The sequence below is a fragment of the Hydra viridissima genome, unplaced genomic scaffold (genome assembly GCF_058129835.1).
Source record: "Hydra viridissima isolate aposymbiotic clone 2 unplaced genomic scaffold, HvirCarnegie_v1 scaffold_3, whole genome shotgun sequence".
Classification (NCBI taxonomy): Eukaryota; Metazoa; Cnidaria; class Hydrozoa; order Anthoathecata; family Hydridae; genus Hydra; species Hydra viridissima.
Window position 1 is genome coordinate 292,249 of NW_028324302.1, and position 21,145 is coordinate 313,393.

General features: G+C 26.7%; 3 protein-coding genes across 4 annotated transcripts; all 3 read left to right on the top strand.

The window, feature by feature from the left end:
• The first annotated feature begins 914 nt into the window (after positions 1 to 914).
• Positions 915 to 4,189, top strand: LOC149890487 (uncharacterized). Its single transcript, XM_090081034.1, has 8 exons — positions 915 to 1,594; positions 1,906 to 2,778; positions 2,883 to 2,921; positions 3,185 to 3,229; positions 3,381 to 3,434; positions 3,716 to 3,812; positions 3,923 to 4,053; positions 4,184 to 4,189. Exons 1-8 carry the CDS (start codon positions 1,583 to 1,585, stop codon positions 4,187 to 4,189), a joined length of 1,257 nt encoding a protein of 418 aa, XP_089937160.1. The 5' UTR covers positions 915 to 1,582.
• On the top strand, positions 3,047 to 12,592 carry LOC149890488 (uncharacterized). The gene is made up of 18 exons (XM_090081923.1): positions 3,047 to 3,229; positions 3,381 to 3,434; positions 3,716 to 3,812; positions 3,923 to 4,088; positions 4,184 to 4,376; positions 4,490 to 4,528; positions 4,990 to 5,139; positions 5,595 to 5,657; positions 5,816 to 5,881; positions 5,966 to 6,010; positions 6,229 to 6,300; positions 6,484 to 6,540; positions 6,645 to 7,725; positions 9,252 to 9,794; positions 9,942 to 10,079; positions 10,521 to 10,580; positions 11,163 to 11,249; positions 11,585 to 12,592. The coding sequence occupies exons 5-18, from the start codon at positions 4,257 to 4,259 to the stop codon at positions 11,722 to 11,724; spliced, it is 2,661 nt and encodes an 886-aa protein (XP_089938049.1). The 5' UTR covers positions 3,047 to 3,229; positions 3,381 to 3,434; positions 3,716 to 3,812; positions 3,923 to 4,088; positions 4,184 to 4,256; the 3' UTR covers positions 11,725 to 12,592.
• Positions 12,593 to 18,283: 5,691 nt separating this feature from the next.
• On the top strand, positions 18,284 to 20,891 carry LOC149890489 (uncharacterized). Of its 2 annotated transcripts, none has more exons than XM_090080795.1 (2): positions 18,284 to 18,531; positions 18,939 to 20,891. In XM_090080795.1, exon 2 carries the CDS (start codon positions 20,115 to 20,117, stop codon positions 20,427 to 20,429), a length of 315 nt encoding a protein of 104 aa, XP_089936921.1. In that variant the 5' UTR covers positions 18,284 to 18,531; positions 18,939 to 20,114; the 3' UTR covers positions 20,430 to 20,891. The 2 variants fall into 2 exon arrangements, with proteins under 2 accessions (XP_089936921.1, XP_089936922.1); XM_090080796.1 differs by having other exon boundaries at positions 18,944 to 20,891.
• Positions 20,892 to 21,145: the final 254 nt, after the last annotated feature.

Sequence of the window (21,145 nt, forward strand, 5' to 3'; positions counted from 1 at the left end):
ACTATTGAAGATTAACAACACTTTTAAAAAAGCTCACAAAGGAATAATATTTGCGATATTAAAAATGAGGCAGTTGTTAGTAACACTTAGTTTCCGAACCAGAAAACTTAAATTTAACTAGTGATATTTTGCATAACAGTTTGAGGAAGTGAAATCAGATTTTTAACCTAATTAAGAGTGAAAGTGGAAATTGGATTTAAGAACAATTAAGTAGAAGTAAATAAATTAAGAACGGGTTAACAAAAGAAAAGCAAACAAAGACTCTAATACCTTTCGAGTAACCTTTTACTGTTAAAAAGCTGTTATGAAATTTAAAAGTCGTTAATTTAATAATTCATCTGCTTAATAAGTCGGTAAACTTAGAAGTTGGTTTCTATCCATCACTGGAATTTGACTTCATTCTTTTCAAAATGTTTCCGATTTACTTTAATTCTCATTTTAAAAACGTGAAATTGACTCCTTGAAAACGTTTAAATAGCCTTTAGGAGATATCATGAGGCATATGTGACCGAAGAAGACTGTGAAGAGTAAGTGATAGAAAGGTATTTCTTATTTTTAAAAGTTTTGTGTTAGACAATTCGCGAGGTTATAATAATTTTGCTCTATCTCCATGTTTAAACGTTGGGAGAAAGTTTTTGATTTTTTCTTAAAGTAATAATTGTTTAAAGTTTTAGCTGTAATTTAAAAAAAAACAACAACAACTTATGCTTTAAATAATTTGTTTAAGCAAATTATTTAGAAAAAAATGTGTAAAATAAAGCGTGTTTTAAAAGTTATTATCGCTAACTAAAATTAACAACTCATTTTCTCCCAACTTTTAAAACGGGAGATGGAACAAAACAATTCTAACCTCGCGAATTGTTTCTTGATTTTTTATAAAGTATTTCAAAATTACTGTAACCTAATATCAAGAATCTTAGAACAGTAATAAAGGTAACCCAAGTTGAGATTACCTGGTTATAAATGAAACCCATTTTTAAGTTATGTTTATTCTATATTTACTATCATCTTTCAAATAATTGGAAATGTTTTCAAAAACAAGTGTTTATAATAAAAAATAGACGTGGATTTCAGTTAAACATTGAAGCTTGAGCGTTAAAAAAAACACTTGTTGAGTTTTTAAAAAATGTTTATGGATCTCATTATAAATTTTGCCTAATTTCTACATTAGCTACTGTAATGTGCAAATTTGGAAACCGAATTTCATGGCATATAATTTGAATTTCTTATAAGTTTCAAACTTTGGAAAATTTTTTAAAGAGATGTAAAATCTTTTATTCACCTGTAATTTAACGTAGTTGACTGGATTACTTACAAAAATAAATAAAACTAACAAAAAATTTTATTTATCATTACTGTCATAAACACGCTCTCTTGGTTTATTAGTACAGTGAACAAAATTAAAATAAAGTATAATAAACAACTAAACATCTGCTTAACATGGTTTTACATTAAGAAGTAGAGAAATTAATGTTTTTTCTACTTTAAAATTATACATGCCACATCAAAAGCAACATTAACTTAAAACTTTATATTTAGAAATATTTTTAACTGTTTTCCGAAGTTCTGAGGACTATTGAAAATGAGTTCTACGGTAAGCAAATTTACTTTTTAATATAGTATTATTATATAGATAAAATTTCTTGGATAATCAGATATTATTAAATTTCATTACTTACTTATCAAATTTTTAACATTACTTAACTGATTAATAATCAACTGAGTAATTATAAATCTGGTAATATCTGACAAGAAAATCTAAGATAATAAAGGTTTTGGATCACTAATATTTTCAAAAATTCAGCGCAGCATTCACTACTATCTCATCATAAGTTGTTACGTCACTAATTTATAAATTTAGCATAATTAAACTTTAAACGTTATTATTACTGATTTATATTACAGCTTGTAAAAGATGTTGCTGAAACGGACTGCATAAAAAACTATGAAGTATTTGATATGCCTATAAACTTGGTTTCCAAAATAGGTGAAGGAACATCAGCTTCAGTCTTCAAGTATAGCTTAGGAAACAAACAAACGGCCGTGAAGTTGATTAAAACCCAATTTTCTCAAAGAAAAACAATGCTAATTGCAACAAAATTAAAAAAACTACAACATAAAAATGTTGTAAACTTTCTAGGTTATTCTGTAAGGCCAACCGCTTTGTTTTTTGAATTATGCGCCACTAATATTGAACAAATGGAAGTCAATAATCTGTCTCAGCTCATTGATCTCCTAAATGAAGAGAAAATTTTTTTATTTCAACAAAGATTAGATTTTCTTTTACAAATGTCAGAAGGAATTGAATATTTGCACGAACACAATATAGTTCATAGAGATATCAAGCTTTCAAACATTTTAGTGACAGGGCATCAGTACAATGTAACTTTAAAAGTCAGCGACTTTGATGACTTTGTTGATATAAAAGCAACAGTTACATGTAATATGACGAAGCCCAACAATCAAGGAATGACCCTTGCCTACACAAGTCCTGAACTGTGTAATTGTGAGGTGGAATCTCCAAACAAAAAATCCGATATGTACGCTCTTGCAATAACTGCATTCGAGCTTTTTAGCAGTTTTTCCACAGCATGGCATGGTGTTATACCATTGTTTAAAGATATACTTTTGCTTGATGCAATCAAATCTGGAAAACGACCAAACATAAGCCACATTACCGGTTTATATACGGAAAATACAATTAATGTGGTTAAAGTTACTAACCTGATCGAGACTACATGGCAAGACAATCCAACGGCTAGACCAACCATATCTGAGGTAATAAAAAAAGAAAAGCTTTAATTTCACTTTGACTTTGAAATTTAGATATAAAAATATACTAAAGATATATATAACAAGCTCATTAAAAACAATTTTTTTAGTGGAGAGAAACAGTGTCAAGTATAATAACATCTGACGTGGTAGGTGACCTTTCATGTTTTAGCTATAGAATTAACAAACATTTTTATTGCAAACTTGTAATTTATTTAATTCAAAAGTTGTTTTTTTAATATGCATCCTCACATACCTATTCGTTAAAAATTGACTACCACGCCCACCTTTATACTAGGCTAAAAATAAAACTTCTGAAAATTTATTTCATGCAATGTGAGAGTAACAAGAGTAGTACAATATTCCAAATGTTATTTAACACAGTTCATTATAAATACTTATATTAAATTAGGGTGCACCAATTCAAGCATGTGACATAAATACATCAACATTGCAGGTTTGTTTTTTTTTTAAATAGAACATGCAAGCAAGAAAACTTGCAACTTCTACAGACTTTTGAGTAATTCACTTTTAAAGAAGTAGTTCTGAAAATAACCCTTCAATAGCACACAACTTTTTTCCTAACTATATCAAAAATACAATTATAGGTATCAAGTAGCATTCAGCCATATCATGAAGAGAAGATAGTAAATAAAAGTCAGGTAACAAACCCATTAGGTTACTAACTCAACAATGATAACAACAAAGAGCATTCATATAACTTAGACTTTAGTAATTATCATTATAATATTTATAATAATTAAAATATATATTGTAATAATTATAATAAACTTTATATTAAAATTTACTTTTGCTGCAGAATTTTATTCATATAAATCCAGAGGGAAAAAAAAAAAACATTTTGACTGTCCTATGTTTTTATATTGTAAATAGCAAGCCAATTTTTTAGGAGAAACTCAGTGATTAAAAATTATAATTTTAGAGAAAACGACTTTCTCCAATTGAGGCAGCAAAGCACTATATTTCATTAAAGGAAGATCCAAGTTATTTAAAAAGAGAATTTATTAACCAAACAAAAGGTCAGAAAACTTGTCAGAAAATATATTTCTACAAACTTTCTAATGTAAAAAAAATTATATCAGAATGAAATTTTACATAACAGATATCAAATATGGTTTTACTTGTATAGGTTTTGGAGTGTTTGCATGCAAAAGCTTAAAAAAAGGAGAATTCATAGTAGAATATAGGGGGGATTTCGTTGCAAAAAGCACACTGGAAAATAAAGAAAAGTTATACGAAGAAACAAATGCTGGCAGTTATGTTTATGACTTTTTACACAAAAATATTGAATACTGGTACTAAACTAAATTTTATTCTAAAATTCATCTAAATTTTATAATGTTTTCTTTATTTATATTGATATTCTTTTAAAACAAAAATTTTTATTTAGCATTGATGCAACTCCATACAATGAATACTTAGGACGCTATGTTAATGACTCAAAATACTTTGCAAATGCATACATGAAAAAGATTTTGCATTGTGATGTTCCTCATTTATGTTTATTTGCTTTGAAAGACATTTGTGTTGGTGATGAAATTCTCTACTTTTATGGAGTTGATAATCTAAAGTGGCATGCTGAGGTTTTTTTTATTTTCTTCTCAAGTTTTACCTACTTATTTTTATATTTTGCCAATTATTTGCATTCCCTGGTGATTTACTTAAAATGTTACAAAAAAACCTTTTTTTAACTCAGGAATTTCAAATGAAGACAGAGCAAAAAAGAATATCAAAGGTAAAAAAACCTTTTAAAAATTTTATCCACACTTTATAAGATAATAACTGTGTGCACAACTATTTAATAATACCCAAATAAATTGTTTTGTAATAAACAAAGTTTGCTGCACCCTACCTCTAAAATCATTTTCACATTGTTAGAGCCGTTCTGTTTTTCGGGCTATCATAAATTACACTTTTTTTTTTCTTCACAAGGATGAATAATAACTTAAGTGAGAAAGATTTATTTTTGAGAACAATTTACTGATTTTTTTAGTTCTAAAGTTAATTTTTGATTTTGAAGCATTATTTTCTTGTTATCTCAAAGTCAATTTAAAAAAACAAGATATTTTTGAAATTTTTTTTATATTTATGTTATATTCACTCTTGTTACTAAAAAAGTATAATCAAAAAGTGTTTATTTTATATGAGAAAATTGATCTTTTTTTTTTTATTGAAAAAAAAACAACAAACATTTAGATTGAAAAATTACAAAGACCGAAAAATGGCATAGAACCAGTTGAGAAAAGTGCACAGTTAGATAAAGACAAAGAAGTCAGAAGTGATGTACAGTTTAATAAAGTCACAAAATTGGCAGCTACAGATTGTGATGAAAAAGACAATATTCAAGTAAATATTTCTAAAAAAAGACTAAATGAATATATAACAAACATACATGATATTATTATTTAAAAGCAAAATTTTTTTGGCAAAAAAAAAAAACTTCCTTCACATGTTTTGCAACATACTTATAACAGATTCATTATTTTAATTATATTACTTCTTGTATTTAATCTTAAAGGTTCATCTGATGTACTCTAACCCTAAAAATATTCTTAATAAAGTAAGGATATTTTAAATATAGGGAGTAATATTTTTTAAAACCTAGTATTTATAAGCAAACTCAAACTCATAATGAAAATTCAAAAGATATTTGACTAGATTTCTACTTTGATTCTGTTAATTCTATTTCTTTTTCAATTGTTATTATACTTTTTTCATCATTGGTTTTGGTTAGTGACTTTATCAATTATCAAAAAAAAAAAAAAGAAAAAAGAAACATCTTTTTATTTTATTTACAATAGATTTTTTCATCAATCACCCAAGAACATCAAAGTGAAAGAGAGTCTTTACCCCAAACTCCACAGGTATACTGCTTTTGTAAACAAATTCATGCTTTTTAATATTTGAAGATTGATTAAAACTAATTGATCATTTGAGAGCAAAAATATTCAGCATTTCAAACTTTAATGGAAATATTTTATGTGCAACAAATGATATAGATTTTTAAAAATTTAATTTAAAGTCCTGTGATGAAGAAAGAATTGATACTCTAGAAAATGAAAGCACATCAAGATCAGATTCCAGTGAGGTATGTGAAGTTTTAACTTTAATTTACTACCACTTTGCATTTATGATATGATTTGATTTAAACAAAATGCTAATGATTTTTTAGGATGACATTGATTTTGAAGCTCTTAACTACAACTTAGTTTTAGAGGTAAATTTATTATTTTATTTGTTAAGCTGAAAACAGTTTTAAATACACAAAATGTTTTTTTAAATACACAAAATGTGTTATTTAATTTAATTTTTTAAATGTTATTTGATTATGAATAACTTTTCCATGTTTAAAGTGATCAAAATCAAGTTAAGTTTATTGCTGTTTGATTTATTTTTGATTAATGTAGCAAATATCTTAATCACATTTCTTTGCAGATATCCGATATTAAAAATGCCAAAATAGCTTCAAGCACTTTTATGATAGATGATGTGACAGACAAATCTCAGGTAAAAATTAAGTTGACTTTTTAATAAAAAATATTTTAAATACTTAACATTTTAAAAACTAAGAAAAACACTGATTTTATACTAAACATAATAAATCTTTCTTAGCATTATATGAAATAAAATCAAGAAAAACTATTAAAAAAGAAAACATCTCTTACTTCATACTATTGTTAAATATTCTAGGTAGGTCAAAACAGCCAACCAACATTGCCTGATGAAGAAATGCCTAAAAAAGTTAAGGTACCTTTGAAAAATACATTTTTTTTACACAATTTATAAATCAATCTGAATAAAGTTAAATCCCAAAATTTTCAGAAATTGAAATTTAAAATTCTAAACTTTAGAATGTAAGAAAAAAGAAGCCACATCGATTTTGCATTTTTTGTAAAAAGTTTACATCATATTTAACAAGACACATAAAGCTTATGCACAAAAGTCATCCAGAAGTTGAAGTTGCATCATCAATTAAATCAAAAAAAGAAAGAGATGAAGCTTTTGGAATGTTTAAAAGAAAAGGGATTTTGGAAGTCAATGTAGCTGAAGCTGGAAAAGCGGAACCAAAATATGAAAGAGAACGAGAGGCTCAAAAATATAAAGAAATTAGTTATTGCAGTCAATGCCTTGTGTTTGTTTCAAAACGATTCTGGCACAATCATGTGAAGTCGTGTCAAAAACACTCATGTCAAAAAGTTCTTCCTGTTCCAGTGGGGCTTCTAAGATTACCTGAAGAAGCAAGATTAAGTGATGAATTTAAAAAAAACATTTTATCACATTTTCGAACAGATAAAATTGGTCAGATTTGCCTAAAAGACATAACAATTCTTAAAATTGGTTCAGTCTTTTATGATAAAGAAAAGAGGAAACTTGATAAAGTTATGGAAGCAAGAAGCTCTGTCAGAAACGCCATGAGACAATTGGCACATCTTTACAACCTATTTTTACACTTCAAAAACTTACCAACACAAAGTAAAGATTCTAGTAGTATGTTTTTGCGCTCTAACTTCTTTGCCTTAAGAGAAGCAATAGATATTTTTACAAAAAAGGCAGATTCAGGCATCAAAGCTGGTTTAAAACAAAATTTATTTTATTTAATAAAACGTGCTGCAAAAGTTCTTAAAGCATTATATTTATCAGAAGCAAATGACAATGATGCTAGTGAAACTGACAAGTTTGTTAGTGTTTTAGAAATGTGGGAGGACTTTATCTTTGGAGATGCCACTTACCAACTAAATAAAAACAAAAACGTAAAATCCCGTAAACCATCTGAACTTCCAGTTGAAGAAGATGTGATTGCTTTTCGCAATTTTGTAATTACAAAAATGGCAGATTTAGCAAAAGATTCCTACCAATGGTTTGACTCTGAATGTTTTGTTGAGCTTCGGGATTGCGCATGTGCAAGACTTACATTGCTAAATGCTAGAAGAGGTATGGAATTACAACTATTGTTTTTTATACTATTTAACAAATTCTAAAATAATACCAGCTATTAACATCATATCATTTCAGGATGAACTACTTCCATATAACTTGCATAATCTTAGTTTGTTATAATTACAAATACAATTTTATCTAAGCTTAAGAAAAAAAAAATTAGAGCTTGTAACTGATTTAATGTAATTTTAAATAGTGTTAATTTAGCAACATAACCTTGTGGTTTTTTACTATAAAAGATATTTTGTAAAACATAAAGGTTTTCAACTAATATTTATGAGATTGACATAAAAGCTTGTTGTTCTCACAAGCTTTGTGGCTTTAAAGTCTGTTTACTTCATTTTTTATGTTAATTGTATACAAGATCTTTTTTTAAAATCTATGCCTACTTTTTAAGTGATATAACAAGGTCAAGAATTATAACACATGATTAATAAATCAATAGTTTCTGCTAAAAAAATAAAAAAAAAATAAAACAAGAATCCTCATAAAACAGTATTTGAGATTTTTCTTTGATTAAAGTAAAATTGTTCTTCGAATAGAATATTAACAGATTTAAATAATACAAATAATTAATTATATTGGTAAACTAAACAAACCTAGTAGAATAAACATATGAAATGGTTGATCATTATTATAAATATATGGCAAAAATATAAAGGCTAAGTGTCAATAAATATCTTTTTTTTTTTTTTCTTTTATAATAATAATAACAGTAATAGTAATAATAATAATTATTATTATTATTTATCTTTTAATTTATTTTATTTAATAATATCATTATAACTTTATATATTTTATTTAATAATATTATTTTTAATATTACTATTTATTATTACTACTATTATTATCTTTATTATTACTATTATTACTATTATTATTATTATTATCATTATTATTATTATTATTATTATTATTATTATTATTATTATTATTATTATTATTATTATTATTATTATTATTATTATTATTATTATTATTATTATTATTATTAGTATTAGTATTATTATTATTAGTATTATTATTATTATTATTATTATTATTATTTTTGTTATTATTATTATTATTATTATTATTATTATTATTATTATTATTATTATTATTATTATTATTATTTTTATTATTTTTATCGATACTATTATTACTATTATTGTTATTATTGTTATTATTATTATTATTATTATTATTATTATTATTATTATTATTATTATTATTATTATTATTATTATTATTATTATTATTATTATTATTATTATTATTATTATTATTATTATTATTATTATCATCATTACTATTATTATTATCATCATTATTACTTCTATTATTATCATTATTGTCCTTATTCAAATGTCTTAATATTATATTTAGTGTTTATATATACAAAATGTGGTATATATTAGAAAAACAAATAAAAGGATAATCCAAGTAGAAAAAATTAAAATTTTGAAGCTTTTTTTTTTTATATAAAAGTAGTTATATAAAACAAACTTTAAATTTTATATTTGCATTTTACATATAAGGTGGTGAACCAGCCAGGCTTCATCTTGATGAATACCAACAAGCTATTGAAAACACATGGATAGACAAACAACGCTTGCTTGATCTAGATGAGATTGATCAAAAGCTAGTTGAAACTTTAAAAATAACTTTTATGTCTGGAAAAGGAAACAATCATCTAGTTCCTGTTCTTATTCCTCCAGATACCCTTCCAGCATTAAAAATTATAGCTAATAGCGATATAAGAAGAGAGGTAAATATACCAGAAGGAAATAAGTTTTTATTTGCATGTACAAGAAATTCTGAAGGACATACATCTGGTTGGAATGCTGTTCATAGTGTCATTCAAAAATTAAATCTAAAAAAACCAGAAAACTTGAAAGCCACTACAAATCGACATAGAGTGAGTACATTATTTTCTGCCCTTGATTTACCTGAAAAGGATAGAGCAGTATTTTTTAAGCATATGGGCCATTCAAAAGAAATAAATGAAAACACCTACCAAGTACCACTTGCCTTGATGGAGATAACTAAAGTTGGAAGACATCTTCTTAATTTTGACTCAAGTAGGTTTAACTTTTTATTATAATTTGAGAATTTATCATACAGATGTTTGATGTAGGAAAAAGAGCACTTAAGCTCAGCTCTTAGAAAAAACTAGAAAAAAAAAAAAATTTTAACTTATATCTTTTTGATTTTATTTTCTTAAAAAGATGGAAGTTGTTCCAAGACACTTAATGAGAGCTCAAGTTTCCCTCAAACTATTAATCTTGTATCTAACAAAGCTGATGTTGAACCTAAAAATGACATAGATAAAGCTTATGCAGATTCATCAGCTGAAAGTCAAAAAGGTAGTTTACAGTTTTTGTTAAATTTGTGGTAAAGTATTTTATGTTTTCTTAATAATATAAGAAAAAGTCTTTTTGCATAAATTTGCACAAAAAGTCCAAACTTATGCAGAAATTTAAACATTTAAGAGCTGTTCTAATGTTTCTAAATTTACTGTTTTTACTTTAGTTTCCATAATATCCCATAAATTTTATCTTATATTTTGGCTAAAACTTTTTCATTTAATTCAGCTTTTAATAAATAAAAGTACTTTGTTTCAAAAGTTTCGCATTCTTATTTAAATTTTAGCTACCTTTTGAAATCATATAAAAGGTCAAAAATTACCTCAGTGTAACTGAATGATCTACATTCAAAATTTTAAACACTGTTCTTAATTTGACTGTCAGATTTTAGTATTGTTGAAAAGTATGGTTTTTTGTAACTTGTATCATTTGTTCTCTTAGAAATTGTGAAAAGAAACAAAAAGAGACAAAAAGTGGAAGAACCACAAAAAGATTTGGCAGGTATCTAATTATTTAGTAACAAATATAATTTTTAATTAGTTTTTTTGAAATGGTTAACTGTTTGAATGTTTCTGAGATATAAATAAAACTATCTGTAAACTAGAGAATCATATTTATAATAAATAATGTTTCCATAAAATTTGGCAGCCAACAATTATTGGCTTAGAAAAAAAACAAATATTTTAAAGCTTTTTAAAGATTAAACAAACAAAACAAAACTAAAAAACAAATGACTGAAATAAAAGAGAAATACCTCAAGACACATGGCGCTCCAGTGTTATTCATCACATTTTTATTTGCTAAAATAAAAAAAACAAAAACAAAACATACAGAATAAATGAAAAAATTAAAATATATTAAACATTTTAAAAAAGTCATAACAAATAAACCAGATTTAACATGACTAAACTTCTCCTAATAGTTATATATATACTCTACACAAGTATCATGTAAACATGATAGTGGTGTAGAGTATAAATACATATATATATGTGTGTGTATCTTTTTTTTGAAAAATATTTCTTTTTTATTTTGCACAAATGCTCTAATTATTATTATCATTTTTTTCATTTTATATTTTAGAAAGAGAGTATCATGTTTGGGTGCAAAGAGATGAAAAAATACTGCTGGACAAATTTCAAAGTTGCATTGATGACAACAAAATGCCAAGTAATCTCCATTTTTAAAAACTATGAAATCTTTTACGCTAAGAACTATGCTTTTGATTATGTTTTACAATCTGAAACATAATCATGAGCATAAAAAATAACAAATAAATATTTTAAAACCATAGTTCTATATAAATTATAGATATTCATTTATAAATAATTATTGATAATCTTAATTTCTGCTTAACTAATAAAAAATATAAAATAAACAAATAAGAGATATAAAAAGGCAATATTTCAAACTACATCATGAAAAAAAAAAGATTTAGAACACTAACTGTTTTTTCATTTGGATGTGCTAGCAAAGATGATCTCTAACTTTTTTTTTTTTTTTAGGTAAACAAGAGTTGCTTGAGTTTTTGGAAGAGTTTTTGAAGGAAATTCCATATAAAACAGCTCGAACCAAACTTACAAATGAACGAATGAAAAGTTTAAATAAAAAGAAAGAACGTTTAAAAGATATTACCATTTTATAATCATAGTTATTTTTCCTTTCTTGCGCTTTTTGATTCTATTAGGGATCCTAAAAATGAATTACTTGCTTGTATTTGAGTTTAGTCACCTAGATTTGCTTTAACACTTTGCCTTTGTCTAACAGATGCTTTAATTAATGCTACAGCAGCAAATAATCAGAATTGGAAAATATGTGTATTAACTTGAACTGCTAACAAACAAAAGCGCGTCAAAGATTATCGCATCGTGCTAATTTCTTTCCTTGTAATGCTGTTGAATTTATTATAAAAGTTCTCAAAGTACTTTGTTTTTTATTTCACGGCAACCGAAATTTTTTAAACATTTGAACGGAGAGGTCTTTTTCTTGTAATAGGGAAAGATGTTTTTGAAGCATAAAAGTTGTTACAAAAAGCCTACAAATCTGGTGGCGGATTTTAAAATTCGTTAGATATTAAAAGTCGGGCTCATAAAAAACTTAATTTTCATATTCAAGTTTTTTTTTTCGTGCCACGTACCTTTTTCCTCAAATAAAAACTTGTTCTTCTAATTTTTAATTTCTAAGTCAAACGATTTCAAATTTATGTAGGCTTATGCAAACAAAGTGTTTTGCAAATTGGCTTAAATTTTTTTCAAAATGACAAAATAAAAATTTTTGATCAAGATTCAAAAAAGAAAGCTGACATGCTATTGTTTTTTTACATGGTCGCTTTAAACTTTTTCTATTAATCTTTTGATAGTGGCTCCTTTTTTCATTACTTGGTAATCTTTCATGACTTGTGACACAAAGTAAAGTTCAAATGTAATATCATAATAATTCATTAATTGACCTAAGTTATAAAACTTAGTGCAACTTTTTTAACTTTACACATCTATCCGTAAAATAATTTTCTAATTAGGAAATCGTGCTTTGAGTGAAAATATTTCTTTATTAAATTTAAATTTAAGATTAGAAGCGAACTTTATCTATTTAAAAGTAAAATTTTGCATGTTGGTGATAATTTTTACATTTTTTCAAACACGCCAGAATTTGAACAACATTTAAAAGAAAACTAAAACTGACTGCAACATAAGCTATTTGCTCATTTTTAAAAACATCCCAAATTGTGTTTAAACATTTTTTAATTATTGCAGTAAACTGTTTTCTTTCTCTTTTACCTTTTATCGTCATTATCCTATGATTTTCTTAAACATCATTTCATAATATCAGAAATTCTATTTCCTTTGTATTTGCATATACTAGTTGAGACCGAGGAGTAGCTGCCTCTCGGAAGAAATAAAATAAGTTTTAAGATTAGAAATAGTAAAAATGTTTTTGGGGAGATGTCTAGACTCACGAAGATGAATAAGTTTAATTGCTACGCATAGTTGACAAACATACACAACAAAACACCGGATTGTTTTATATATGCTTGTCTTTTTACAATGTTAACACGTACTAAAGTTTGATGAGCGCGGTTAAAAGAATTTAAAATTTAAATAACCCTAAAGAAACATTTTTGTATAACGCAGGTTTACAAAATGGTTTCTATGGTTCTAATACTGATCAAACCGCGTTTAAGGTTTAATTCGAATCTTAAACGCGGTTTGATCAGTATTAGAACCATCCACTATGCCACGCGAACTTCAGGATAAGTTGTTGTTATTTTAAATATATACGCATTTTCCAAACAAAAACTTCCTTCACTGTATTACTGCTAACAAAGAAGACTAGACAACACTTACGAAATAATATACACAAAAATTTTTTTTTACACTAAATTTTATGCTAATAATAAATTGTAGGGGATGAGATGGGGAAAAAGAAAAACATCTGTGCTTTGTAATAAATATATGTCCTCAGCCATAATTGTGTCACAGTGGGGTTTCGAAGAGACTACAGCACTAACAGCCATAATCTACACCACCGTTTAATTCCACAACTAGGGTAAAGTGAGCACGTATTCAAATTTTGAAAGCTATTAACTATTAATTGTTTTAATTTTTTTCTTTCTCTTCTTCTTTTCATCATCATTTATTTCAATGATCATCTTAAATGCTATCCTTTCCTAACAAATTTTATTTTTACTTTTTACTTTTTACATGTTGCCTAAATAAATAAATAAATAAAGCTGATTAAGATATTATAAAGATATTCAATTTTAATCGAGTAAAGATATAACTTTCAGAAATACTTTCGAGACAATTTTTTTCTCGTATGATGAACATTCAAGCAATTTAATAAAAAAATAAGCTACTTACGGCTTCGTGTTTATTGACGTCCATTTACTGTTTGCAGAACTGTTTTCAAACTTTAAAAAAAAAATTAATTTATTCCAAACAGTATAAACAAAGTGTATAAAAGTTATAAAGGTTTATAAATAATGAGTCGTATAACATTTTTTTTATTTTGTTTTTTTTGCAAAAAATATCGACCAGGAGACAACATGAACATAATCAGACAATTCCGTGTATTTATTTATCTATTTTTTTTTATTTAGTAATTCTTTTGATAATAACCAAACAAACAAACAAAAAAAATCAAAAAAATGCGGTTTCATTAATTCTTATTAATTAATTTTATAAAGGAAGTTGTTTTGCAGTCGGAAACATGGGACGCATAAAAATGAACTTTTATATACGTGTAGTCCTAGTATAGCTTTTAAAGATATTTTTTATTAAGGTCTACATAAAAAAATCAGAAAAATTAAGGGCTACACGAAGTTTTTAGAAAATATTATTAAAACTTTTTTTTTATATCAAGTTTACATAAAAGCTATAATCAAAGACGTAAATAGGCCAAAATTAAAATTTAATGAATATTTTAGCTAAAACACAGTGTCGCCCTTAACGCGGTTTTTTTACCATGTAGACCTAATAGCGCTCTTAGAAGTATATATATATATATATATATATATATATATATATATATATATATATATATATATATATATATATATATATATATATTCTCAGCTGACGATATCTTAAGCTGACCCATGTCCTCCTATTTAAGAAGGAGAGTTCGCGCCAAATGTAATTAAAATTTATATTTTCGTGGCGCTCTCCTACAAAAATAGAAGGACACTGATCACCTTTTATATATACTTTAGAAAAATATGGGAAAGCGTAGATATAATTAGGTTTACGATAAATAATATTTTATTATTACTACATATGAAGGATAGGTAAAACAAAATATTTGTATCCAGTTCTCTGTTTATCTAAATAAATTGTTTATAAAGTTAATTTGTTAAATAGAAGCGCTGCAATGTCCTTTTTTTGAACATAATAAAGCTTTTCATTCATAAAAAGTTATTAACTGAAATTTTTTTTCCAAAGTCATTGTCTTCAAAAACTTAACGTAACAAAACAGAAAACGGTTAAAATTAGTGCGCTTAAATTTGGCGCCAATACAGTCTTGAACGTATTTGAATAGATCTGCTTAAAAAAAATTTAGGTTTTTTCTGAAAATATCATTTTAAACCATTTTATATCTGAGGATTTTTGGTTGAGTTTTTAATTTAAAAAAGGTGTAAACCTAAAGAAAATGACAACTAATGTTGAAGAAAACCTCGTTCGTACTGAGAAAGTAAAAGATTTTGTATACGATAAAATAAATCAGCCACTTAGTTTTCAGTTTGTTATGCGAATATTTGATAAAATAAGAACTGGCAGTTTAAATTGCGGTATCATTGAATCAGCGCCAATCAAACCTCACGCAGGAGAAATTTACATCTATAAACAGAAAAGTGAACTTGATGATGATTATTTATGCGATCATTATCGATTTCGAAACACTGGGAGAATGAAAAACCAACAACTTGGTATAACAAAAACTTATTATAAAAATCAAATTGGCAAAACTGGGGATTGCAATCCCGCACACTTTTCAATCCCGCGGGATCCGCGCGGAATTTTTTAATTTTTGTGCGGATCCCGCGGGATTAGTAGGTTTCTTATGCTCATTATAAAAGGCAAAATGACAATTGTATTTTTCTTTCAAGTATTTCAGAAAAATTATACTCAACTTATTAAATTGATAAGATAAGGTAAATAAAGCCAAAAAACGCAATTCATTTGTAAAATAATATAATTCTTAACATTTAATGAACAAAAAGATAAGCCAAAGTACATAGGACATCTATTAGCTTTACGCAGAACATCTATTAGCTTTATTTTTTTTTTTAAATATCAAAATGAGAAAATCATTGTAAGATATGCGCTATTAAGAAACAGACCCTACTTAAAGTATTATCACTTAATGTACTCCTCAAAGGACTGAATATGTAACCAGCTGCTGAAAAAGTTCGCTCAACCTCTACGCTTGTTGGTGGTATGGTCATCAAGTAACTATGCGTTATATCTAGAAACTTGCCTTTTTCAGCGATAGAATTGTAGGAGTAAGCAATTGGGAATTGTTAATAGAATCTACAATTTCTTTTTCTTCGAGTTCATTTTCTTCGTCTTCATTTCCTTCAATTGTATAAACTCTTATCAATGTTTTTTTTATTTCTTGACGCATAACGGTTCTTTTTTGGCATTGAAAAAGTGTCTTCATTTTTTTTTAATTTCTTGTTCATATTTTTTAGGATTTTGTAAGTAAACTAATAGTCCATTTAAATTCTTATTACGACGTTATGTAAACCACTCACGAAGTGCCGCGGCTTAATCTATGCTCAAAAGTGATGATTGTATTTGCAATTTATTTAGCATAAATTGAAAAGTTATTTCCGCAGTGACAAGGTTCGATTCTCTCCAGCATAAAAGTTCGAGACCAAGTTTTAGTGGTGCCAGGCAAATAATAAGTCATTTATTTGGGAGCACTCTACTTGGGTGAAACGAATTTCTGACCCAACATCAATTAAGGCTTTTTTAAAACACACTTTTAGTCTATGAAATCTTTCTAACATATCGAACATGTTCTCCCACCTAGTTTTACAATCAAGATTTAACTTAAGCTTTTTCCCGTGTTCTTGTTGGATATACTTCTTTAAATATGTTTAATTTTTAACATAAGAGTTTTTAAATATTTTTACAACCTTTCTCACTTTTTTCATGAGATCTTTGTAATTACTAACCAACTCAGCAGATGGTCGGTCCAAAATCATTGTCAAACCATATTCTTTATTTATAACTTCATCATCCTCAGTTTTACCATATTCATCTTCTTCTTCACAATTTTCATATGTAGTAAAAAATTCTTCGACTTCTCCGTTGTTTTTCTCTAGTTCAACTGATTCATGCTGTTTTGAAATTGAAGCTCCGTCTTGTTGTAAAACGTTTGATTTTAAATCGGTGCCATGTTTAGTTTTTAAATGGATTAATAACCCTTTAGTTGATCTTTGACTAATTTTTAAAATAGCCGAACATAACATGCACTTCGCATTTTTTTCTTTATCACTTTTTTTAAAATAATTTCAAGTAGTTTTAATTTGCGACATGCTTAGTACTTTTGTTTTAAAATCTTGATGTATATAACTTTTAAAGACTTTTTAAAAAGTAGGTTTTAAAAATATATTTTTTATAATTATGCACGCACGTTTTTAATTTCATGTTTTCAACATACTCATTAACAAAAATTTTAACATACTCATTAGCGAAAATTTCAACATAATTATTAATTAAACAAAAAAATATTTGAACGAGTTCGACGAATGTTTTACTAAATAATTGTTTATTTTTGAATGATTTTTTTATATTTGTAGCTAAGAAAAATATTTTAATAGCTGAAGATAAATTTTTAAATGGATTTGTTTCGCAAATACATTAAACACTTTTAATTTTATATTTTTTTGTCTTTTTAGTTTAAAAGAATTGACTTTTTTTTGTTTAAAAGCAAGTTTCAAAATCCCGCAAATCCCGCGGATCCCGCAGTAGTTTTTGCGGGATCTTGCATGCGCTTAATTTATGCGGGATTGCAATCCCTAGGCAAAACAAATGAATACAACAACGATTTTTAAAAAAATGCTTATGGTTATATTTATACAAATGCATTTAATTGTATTTATATTAATAAAGATATATTTATTTCGCTACTTTAATCATAAGAGTTTTATATTTATATATATTTAAATATCTTACAACTTGTGTTTATCTTATATTTAATTGATATTTAATGTAAAATAAATTAAAAGTAACGGGGAAAGATGATACAAAAATCGTCTTCTGCTTGCTCCAGTCGATTTGTTACGTTAACGATTTTGTAAAAAAAATTTTACATTGACGAAAAAGGTTATATATTTATCTATATTTATCTAACATTCCGCAGGTGTGAAAATGCATTGCTGCTGTTGTAAAAACGGTTTTTATGCACTTTGAAAGGGTTTTTGTTTAATAACTCAGCAGGTATTGGTCGGGCGACATTCCGCGTGTCACCATTCGACTCAGAATTCAATTCTACATAAGAAAAAGTCTATCCGCAGGTGTGATATTCAATTTTAAAAAGTCTCTGCATTTTAGGGACTACCTACATTTTTATTAGCTAAAGTAGAGAGGATTTAAATTTTTATCAGAAAAAGTAGAAAGGATTGTTTTTAATCTTTTAAATCGTTTGTATTCTGTTTGTTTTAGCTTTTCTTTCAGCATTTTTATTTTTGTTATTTTAATTTTTAGAAAGAAAATAGGGGTATGGATGTTATTTAAAGTTACACTAATGCTACTTCCATAAAATGGTTATTACTACTTTGAAATTTCTGTGATGCTTTTAATTATTTTTGTTCTTTTTTAGAAAATTTAGAAAAATAAATTAAAATTTTGTGCCAACACTGACATGGCATGTCACATGTTATTGTATGTAAAGGTTAAATTTTGTTATGAGGATTACAGTTCTTATGAAAAAAAAAAAAAAGAAGGTAAAGAGTATTGTTTGTAAATATATATTTGTTTACTTTGAATCTTTTTAAATTTTATGGCGTCATTTTTAAAATTTTTGTTTGCACAAGTTTATTGTTTGCATATATGCATTTTTGATATGTATGTATATCTTGAAATAAGTGCCTTTTAGTTGTTCTATCAATGTGTTTTTACAACAATGTAAAGTGTTTTTTTATTGTTTGTGTATGTGTTAATATGTGTTATATAATTGTTTTAAAATTGTGTTGAAATATGTATATAAGGTATATATTTAACCTTATATACACATTTAAACACATTTATTGTGTTTATAGTTGGTACATATGTTTATATTATGTTGTTTCTGTGTTTTCAAAGTGCTGTGACTTGGTAAACATCTACCTTAAAATCAATTATTGTATTTTAGAGAAGGAGCAGAACAAATGGCTCAAGATTAAGCAGCTCAACGTGATACGCACCTAACGGCATGGTTTAAGTTAAATGCTGAAAATGAAAGAGCACATTGCTATTCTTATGTAGACATTCCTTATCACTTTATATTTAATGATAAACATTGTAAATGGAAGGTTAGACAAAGGGGTTGTAATAAGGTGATAGTAAGAATGTATAAAATTAATCTAACTGGAGAATTGTTTTTTCTTAAACTGTTACTTTTGCAAGCAAAAGGAGCAATATCTTGGGAGGATGTGCGTACTGTTAATGGTATTGTCCTTGAAACGTTTCGTGAAGCATGTGTTTTGAAAGAATTGTTCTAAGATGACACTGAATGGCAGAATACTCTTTCTGAGGCGGTTTTAACAAGTACGCAAAAGCAAACTAAACAGTTGTTTTCAATTATTTTGACCTTTTGTGAATCTGACAATCCTTTACATCTCTGGAATACATGCAAAGCTTTTATGATGGAAGATTTAATTCACCGCTCAATCCCACTTCTAATAGCTGAACAAGCTACTCTTCATCAAATTGAAAAGATTATTAATCAAAGTGGTAAAATGCTGACTGATTACAATCTGCCTGTTATTGATGAGTTTATTGGCTTAAATCTAGAAAATTTTGATGAAAATGTTCAACAGCTGAAATAGTAGAATTGTGTATAAACACAACCATCTGAAATAGTAGAATTGTGTGTAAAATGTTCTTTGCATTGGCAATGGGTGCAGAAGTTTGCATTAACTGAAAATATGAGAGTACAAGATGGGGAAGGTGAATTTTCCCAATGGCTACTAAAACTTGGGAATGGAACAATACCTGTTAAAGAGGAGGATCCTTTTAAAGGATGCATTAAAATACCAAATCAGTTCATTATTAGAGAAAATGAATCAGTTGTTGAAAAGATTTTTGGAGATGCTGATCAAAATGATTATTCTAAACGTGTGATTTTAACACCAACTAATGTTGATTCATTATCAATGAAGAGGTGCTTGAATGTCTGCCGGGTGAGGTCAAAATATATTTAAGGGCTGATCAAATTGATACTGATGACCTTAATGAAAGAAACAATTTTCCTGTTGAGTTTTTGAACAGCTTAACTCCTTCAGGTATTCTACCTCATTGTTAAAAATTGAAATTTTGTTGTGTAATTATGCTACTTAGAAATTTAAATCTCAAAGCTGGGTTATGCTATGGCACTCGAATGAACGTTTGTGCTCTTCAAAATAATTATATTAATGCAGAGGTTTTGACAGGTGTTTCTGGTGGTAAATGGGTTTTTGTTCCTCGAATTCAGTTGGCTCCATCAGATTCTGATTTACCTTTTGTTCTGAAATGTCGTCAGTTTCCTGTCAGATTGGCTTATTCAATGACAATTTTCAAAAATCAAGGTCAAACATTTGATAGAGTTGGGGTATATCTCAAAAAACCGTGTTTCTCTCATGGTCAACTATATTTTGCATGTTAAAGAACTAGGGCATTTAATAGTTTGTTTTTCAAAATTGATAAACATCTCATTCAAGGTATGGTAGGTGAAAAGAGTTACACAAATAATGTTATATATTTTTTATTACTTTAATATTTTTTTCATAGTTTTTGATAAATATACCTGTCATTTAATATGTTTATATGTGTTGTATGAAACTATATTTGTTTATAGCTGTATATATGTTTAAATTATGTTGTTTCCATGTTTTCAAAGTGGTGTGAGTTGGCATTATATTGAGCAAGATTGATAACCTTGCCCGCCAAACGGTGTACTTATAGCAGAGGTGTGACTTGGCAGCATTTAGTGTCAGGCGGTTTTACTGCTTTAGAGCTAGGTTGTGTTGTCTAGCCTTTTTTAGCTGTTCTGGAAACACAATGTCTGTTAATGTTTAGCATAATGTGTATGGGAGAGTATGCAACCTTGATCTTTAAATCTAGGGTGTTGTAATGTCCTAAATTTGAAGTAATTGAATAACTAATATTGAATATAAAAACAAATATACTTTTATGTAGTTATATGTTTAGTAAAAAGATAAATATATAGTTAACTATAAATTGGTTTTCTAATTTTGCCTTTCATATTTTATTTTGGTTTGTTATTTTCGCTGGATTTTAGGATCAAGGGTGTAAATATTCTATTGTTATGTGTTACTGTTGTGATGTTTTGTGTTGATAGACTGCTTGGCTTACCTTCAC